The sequence below is a fragment of the Emydura macquarii genome, unplaced genomic scaffold, assembly GCF_026122565.2.
Source record: "Emydura macquarii macquarii isolate MOO-44397 ecotype Brisbane River unplaced genomic scaffold, CSIRO-AGI_Emac_v2 contig_743, whole genome shotgun sequence".
In the NCBI taxonomy this organism is placed as follows: Eukaryota; Metazoa; Chordata; order Testudines; family Chelidae; genus Emydura; species Emydura macquarii.
The window spans coordinates 11140-18683 of record NW_027130880.1 but is presented as its reverse complement, the minus strand read 5'-3'; the positions used below and the strand labels follow the sequence as shown (position 1 = coordinate 18683).

At 42.0% G+C, this 7544-nt stretch overlaps 1 protein-coding gene across 1 annotated transcript; it reads right to left on the bottom strand.

The window, feature by feature from the left end:
* Window positions 1-1542: 1542 nt before the first annotated feature.
* On the bottom strand, window positions 1543-6901 carry LOC137149377 (protein CLN8-like). The gene is made up of 3 exons (XM_067542875.1): window positions 6740-6901; window positions 2901-3553; window positions 1543-2224 (listed from the first exon to the last, which is right to left on the bottom strand). The coding sequence occupies exons 2-3, from the start codon at window positions 3441-3443 to the stop codon at window positions 1901-1903; spliced, it is 867 nt and encodes a 288-aa protein (XP_067398976.1). The 5' UTR covers window positions 3444-3553; window positions 6740-6901; the 3' UTR covers window positions 1543-1900.
* Window positions 6902-7544: the final 643 nt, after the last annotated feature.

The window sequence follows — 7544 nt, the reverse complement described above, 5'->3', positions numbered from 1 at the left end:
TTCGGTACATGTCAACTTCAGTCTCTGGTTCTTTTGCACTAGCAAACACTGGTAGGTTAACAATATTATTAATTAAATACCATTGATGTGCAGGGTGCGTTAACATGTATAAAATATAACAAGGTTCCTGCCCTGAGCTTCTTTCACTGGCTCAGAACTGTGTTAAATTCCCCTTCCTTCTTTTTCCTAAAAACGAAATGCTTTTAATTGATAATTTAAAAAAAGTTCAGTGTAAAAAAAGGAATTTTGTTCATAACTGATTTTATAAAATCAGTTTTACAAAATCTATTTTTGCCTATTAATAGTATTAATAAATAGAGCTCTACTGAGTTACAGATCCAGTTGTCTAAGCCCATTATGGCCCACACTTCCAATAATAATTTTGTATCCCCAGCACTACTGCTAACCCCAGCCCCTCCAAGTGCTAAAATCAATTCTGGCTTCATTGAGTACTGCTTTGCTGAAGAGACAGAAGATGTACCCTCAAATGATCCAGACACCCAGGAAATACCATACCACACCATTTCAGGAGAAAGGTATATTCCAACATGGTCAGCCTTTAACTCAGCACTACACAAGGTGCTCGAATGATTGACACATGTATGCATCCTACCAGTCATACGTGCTAACCCCAATGATCACTCAGTTTAGTTAACATTCCTTATGCAGCTGGAATAAGTGAACAAAGGCTCTCTTTGCTCTGAAGGTGCTCAGAATGGATAAAAGTCACCAATGAGATCATAAATGCACTAGACATGTTCATATCCCCAGTTTACCATTTGAAGACCAACATTATGACACTTGCAGAGTATGTTGCTGGATGTTTTCCAAGCAGCAAGCAGAGAAAAACTGCTATGGACAGGGGATGCATTTATATCTGTTACCAAGAGGGCAAATTATCAGGCAATGGAATGGCTCCGGGATGATCAAGCGCATCCAGAACTATCCTTCCCTATCAGGCACAGATAGGTCTTGGAGGATGGACTGATCACAGCAATTATGCATGAAATTCCACATGCTCCCAAAACAATTCTTCAGGAATTCAAAAGCTCAAGTTGGAAGACGAGTTGCTCACCACCTTATAAATGTCTGGCCAGCCATCTGCCTTATACAGAGATGTGTGAGTGTGACACGGATGAGGAGCAATGTGACTATGTGTCTAGCAGTGGAGCCATACCCAGAGATGACACAGATGATGACTGACAAATAAATGTTTTCAGTCCTACATGTCAAAGCTAACCTCACTGGGATTACCAAAGATTAATGTCTTTTTTCATGCAAGCAATGCATCCATGCATTAAAAAATATTTTTAGAAGTTGATATTTCATTATTTGGTTGAAAATATATAGCTACATAATTGTTTTGGGTTTTTCATGTTTGGCCCTATAGTGTTCATGGGACAAAGGGCTTTTGAATAATACCCAACTTGACTGATTTTGGACGAAGTTGTATTATCAAAACTTCAACTAATTGGAGGACCTGGAAGCGGGGGGAATGGAGCAAGGGGGATCCCCCCTGCCACCCTGCAGATGGTAACACCATTGAAATTATGATTCTCTAGATTTTTATGAATCAAATGACACCTCCATTAGCTCTCTGTCACTTATTTGTCACTTCCCCCAGAAGTAAAATTTTATTATATTATGCTCCCAGACTGAAGTTACTGGCATGAATCCTGACTAAATCAAAGATTCTGTATATGTATGTATTTTAAATACAGACAGCCACAATTTTAAAACGCTTTTGATGAATGATATAAAATATAGATAGCAATCTACAAAATGGTCAATATATCCATAAACTTTTTTTAAGCAATGCTATTTTCATGAAGTCAGTAGAAGATCTGAAACCATGTTCTTCTGGCCATACTTTATTGTTACCCTAATAGCTGCTGCAGCACTATAGCCTCTTCTTCTGGAATGTTTCACTATCTAATTTTCCATAGGATCCATTTTTCACTGCTGTATATGGAAACTTCCTGTCAACCGGACTGAAGAGTCGCTGTGTCGATGTATATATCCAGTATGGATTAAGTATTAATGTAAATGTACTTAACCCAATGAAAAAGATAATAAAATTTGGAAGTCCCAGATTTTCCACCAGATCATTCCAATTGGAAATACACACCCACCACATGTGATAAGAAAGGACCATGCGGCAGTGTAGCATATGGATTCGTACCCATTGGTTTGCCTTACAAAAAACGGTGTTAGCCCAGCCAATCTGGAAGAGAGAACAACAAAGTAACGGAAATGAAATTACATCTCAAAAGACAATGCAGTCAGTGTTTTCTATAAATAAGATACATATTTAACTTTCCTGTTGTGTTTAGCGTAAACTGCCATACAAACATTCTCTCCATCATTTTTCTCTAGAGTGCAAAGAGAAAAAATTAGAATTCTAAACCACTTTGCAAACTATATGCATACAGCATCACCTAGATGCAGCCACCAGTTGGATGGAGGAAGACAATCAAAAAGAGCACTGGTCACAAAAGTGCAGTGGGGTTAGCAGGGTCTGGGAACTTTTAGCCAACACCACTGAGGCAGACCTTGACCCTCTTGGCCTTTTAAAAATAGAGTTTTAGTCGTCCATCCAGCGTACTATATCCCAACTAGTGAGTCTGTAAATTAATTTTTTTAAATATTTCCTTTTTGTTTCTTTGCTACAAAAATGGGTAAAAACAATTGAAACAAATTTGGACAACATTTAAGGATATTATAATTAAGGATTGTTATGGCCAATTCACTTCAAGTTTAAGAAATATACTTCCTTGACCCCAGAACTAATCTCCCAATTTCGAGGCCACTATTTCTTTGCAAATTTTTTCTGAGAGGGAGACAATGTGAGATTTAGAATGGAAACGTCTATCGCAATAATTAATACAGTAAGATCTTACCTTTAAAAGTATATAGGATATGCAGGATAATGGAAGGTGCATATCAAGTAACAGTCCCATCAGGAATAGATAGTGTCCAGACTTTACATTAGTTATCACACCAAGAAGCACAGCAAAGGCAAATAAATGATGAATTACCACAGACACATCAAATATCCCGAAAACAATATTAGATACATGAACAACTACATTGTCAAGTAAGAAGAAGCCAGTGGCTATTAAGCAGTTAAACCAGCTCCACTTTTGCTGTGAATACACTTGGTCAGCTTGAAAAACTGGATCTATGAGCAAGGCCCACAAGCCAGTTGCAGTACACTGAACTGCAAATAGGCTACGTGCAATATACACATTCCAGAAGACCTTCTCCTTTACTGACAAAGCACGATAACTGGCACTGATCCATGAGGATGGCCAGTGAGCTAGAAGAGAAACCCCCAGGTAGATAAAAAAACCAGCTGCTAGTAACTTCAAACGAACTTCCCACAGAACATAGTTCCAGTCAAATATGTCTCTGGATGTTGCACTGTCATTTGCAAAATTCATTTCTTCTTTTCTAATTCAAGATATTTAGAGGGAGTCTGATGCTTCTCGCCCACACGTTGATCTATGTTAAGCCTACTGAGCCTGTGGTATTACATGGAGCAGAGGCCCATCTGCAATAAAAAACAGACAGAAGAGACTTGTAGAGAATGGCTGTGTCTGTGTGTATATCTCCCCGTTTATGAAAGCTCACTAGTTTCACTATGGTTTAGTGTTTGTTACTGTTTCACTAATATTTTCCAACAGTTTAGAATTGATATAAAACAACCTGTTCAAGGCTGATAATTGGCAATGAAGGTCATGTATAAACCACATGTATAAAACAGAAAATGAGGTGCAGAGAGAGAACCTCCTAGTTTCCTTACTTGCAGAACCATTATTGTCAATGGATGTTACCTGTCACAAAACATTCACCTTTTGTTCCCTAGTTATATGAAAATATACCTTTTCCTGGTCATTTTCCTTCGTGGTGTTTCCTCCCTTCCTCTTGCTTCTACATATGTAGAGTACACACTATTCTTTTTTATCTTCTTCAAGTCTTCTTTTGTCTTTATTAATCATTCAACACATTTTAAAAATAATCCTTCAACAGTTATATGCCAGGACCATTTCCTCCACGTACCCCTTCCTCACAGAACACTTGAAAATTATTTTATGACCAATGTTTTTTACTTCTAACAAAATGAACAAAAATGACTACTATGGACAAAAATGAAGGTGACAATTCTTAAGCAGCATGTTTAACCATCACTGAACCTTCATTTTTCACCTGTAGAGCCCTCTGGGTACATATGCACTGTATTTCAAAATCTGCAGAAGTGAGTTTCTGAGCCCTGATCTAGAAACTTAGGCTTGCACAACGGTGCTACAGACTCAGGCTCGTGCTACAGCACTATAAAGCAGCTGTGTAGATGTTGTGGCTCGAGCTGGAATTTGGGTTCTGAAATCCAGGGATTGGGGGAGTTTGAGAGCCCGAGAGGCAACGTCTACAGTGCTGTTTAGTGCCGTAGCATGAATCTGAGTTTGTAGTCTTGGGCTCTGAGACTGTCTGCCATTGGTTTTAAAATGCATCATAGACATACCTTAAGAGTCTTTAGGAATCAAATGTACAAACACAGTTTACAGGGTACACATCAAAACTGCAACAAACCATCCACTATGGGCCTGAATCTCATTTGCATTAAGGCCTATGTAGCACAGGGTCCGGTCCAGCCCCGCAGTTGTGGCCCTTCTTCAGGCCCCGGCTCGGAGGAAGGCCACTGCACCTTCCTACAAGGGTAACGTTAGCTTCAGGCATGAGTCTGGTGCCCCAGCCCTCAGGCAGGGCGGGCGAGCCAGCAGTCTATCGGCCCGGCCCTCAGGCAGGGCGGGCGAGCCAACAGTGTCCTCGGGTCAGGAGAGCAGGGGACGATAATCACTCCCTGGGTGGCGAGGGGAAGGAGGGAGGGGAACGGGACGCAGGCCCACCCGACTCCACTGCGTCCCAGCCCAGGGCCCTAGCAGTGGCAACTCTGGAAGCTCCTCCAGGTCCTGTCTCGTCTCGTGGGGCTCGGCAGCAGGCAGCTCTTCCAGGTCGGGTCCGGCCTCGGGGGTGGGGGATCTCCCAGCCCTCAGGCTCAGGGGATTCGCTCCAGTCACTGGGGCCCAGGGGCCTGGCCCAGTCCTGGGGGCCTGTAGGCCTAGGCCAGTCTAAGGGGCCCGGAGGCCCTATCCAACTATTCGGGGTTGGTCGCTTGGGCCGCTCCCGGGGTCCTCACTCTGGGAGGCGCTCCCTTGGGGCAGCAGCCCAGCCCGGTTTAGGCCTTTACTGCAGCCGGCGGGATGGCACGTCTGCCTCCGGTGGCAGCTTGTCCCCTTCTGAGCTGTGGGGCCTGCTTTTTATACTCTCAGCCCTGGCTGAGACTCCGCCCCTCTGTTGCCAGATTGGTCAGCCAGCAGGACCTATCGCTAGCCGGCCTCCCGGTTACCGGGCAGACTGGGCCGCTGGCCCTTTTACTGTCTGGCCAGGTGGTTGCGGCCCTTCTTCGGGCCCTGGCTCAGAGGAAGGCCACTGCACCTTCCTACAGCATGGAAGCATAAAGGATCCTTAAACTGTAGGAGAAAAATAACATGGCCTCAATGCAAATGAGAATTGAGCCCGTATCTATAGCACATGTATACACGCTTTATTATGTACTTTTTGTCTGATATAATCAGAACTTTTTAATCTTTTTCTGTAGTAGGTCATAGTATGAAGAATAAATAAACTTTTCAAAGATAAAAAAAGGCAGCCCTGCTTCTTACAATTCTCTCTTCTGTGGGGAGTTCTGACTATGTATGTAGCATCACAGGTGTGCATGTTTGCATGTCTTGCATGCACAAAGATAAACAGGAAGGAAACGGAGGTTAACAATGGACAACACATCAATTCACAAAGGGCCTTGTAAATAATATGAAGCTAGTACATAAAGAAATAGAAGACTAAAGTATGATAAGCTTGCAGCTGCAACTTTCCTCACCAGCAGAGTTTGTAGTGCATGATCTATATAAGGCCTGGTTCACACAATTAGTAAGCCAATCATAAAGCATGTGATACAATGCAAAATTTAATGCACATGTGTTTGTCTGTTTTAGATTATATATATAATCTGATTTATAACTATGTACTTTGGAGTGGTGATGCACCCTTATATACCCCACTATACCTGAGCCTGATCACCTCAGGTGCAGCTTTCTGAAATGCCAGAAAAGAAACCTCAGTGACAAGCCTGGATTTGAACTGAGTTTTTAGATTCCAGAGACCTGGATAACGTGTTCTGGATAAGCCGATTGGAAAAGCTCTTGGAGGGAATCCCAACATTGTTGTTTTGCTTGCAATTTGGAATATCAGGCACCAAAAGACAGGACATAATTCTATGAAGCCTTATTCTAATAAACGGAACTGCATGCATAAGTAAGGGCTGGCAGGATCATCTAGTGAACAGAATTACACAGTTAACTTCTGAACAGAATTAGACCACATTCTAAAAGGCTTTTTATTCCTGAAGCTAACTAAGAGGGTAGGACAGAGAGAAACAATTTCCATATTGTCTCCTCCAGCATCACAGTTATTATTATTATTAACTGGATAGTCCAGATTTTTCAAGTTTGGGGGCATAAAGTTAATTAAAGCTTCCTCCACATGATGTGGTTAAAAGAAGCTGAATGTTTTCTTTCATTTTTGTTTTAAAATATCCATGATCACAGGTTCATTTTGTTGATGCATTAGACCAGATCACCATGACTACACTATTGGTGTAATATTGATAACTGGGACTTACCAGAATTCGGGACCATTCCTGTTTCTGTCACATAGGATGTCTGTTCTGTTGTCCTATCAGTATTTGCTTCCTGTTTCAGGGTTACCAAATTCCGATGGATGGTGAGCCCCCGTCACAATGTGATGCCTCTCACAACTCGCATCCTATCTTCCAGGGGTACCAAATCCTATGATGCTTTTACCATCCTCTGGTCCAGGAGTACCAAATTCTGATGGATGGGGAATCCTCTGTCAGACTATGCTTCCCCTGGACCAGAGGATGACAAAGGTGAAGGTAGTAAGCCATGATGGATGTTGATGTCCTGTCACAATTTGTTACCATTTTGAAATTGCCATTCTAAACGTGGACACAAATAGGAACATAAGAAAATAAGAATGGCCATCCTGGGTCAGATCAATGGTCTATCTAGCCCAGAATCCTGTCTTCTGACAGTGGCCAATGCCAGGTGTGTCAGAGGGAATGAACAGAACAGGCAACCATCTGGCGATCCATCCCGTCATCCATTGCCAGCTTCTGGCAAACAGAGGCTAGGGACACTGCAGAGCATGGTTTTCATCCCTGTCCAACCTAGCTAATAGCCATGGATGGACTTATCCTCCATGAAGTTATGTAGTAATTTTTTTAACCATGTTATAGTCTTAGCCTTCAAAACATCCTCTGGCAAATAGTTCCACAGGTTGACTGTCCATTGTGTGAAGAAACATTTCCTTTTGTTCATTTTAAACCTGCTGCCTGTTCATTTTATTTGGTGACCCCTAGAGTTCTTGTGTTATGAGAAGGAGTAAATGACACTTCCTTATTTACT

Excerpts from the sequence above, each read along its gene's own strand:
- LOC137149377 (XM_067542875.1), bottom strand. The coding sequence starts at position 3,443 with ATGAATTTTGCAAATGACAGTGCAACATCCAGAGACATATTTGACTGG. Across the intron at positions 2,225-2,900 it reads TATCCTATATACTTTTAAAG|ATTGGCTGGGCTAACACCGT; the intron begins GTAAGATCTTAC and ends TCTCTCTTCCAG.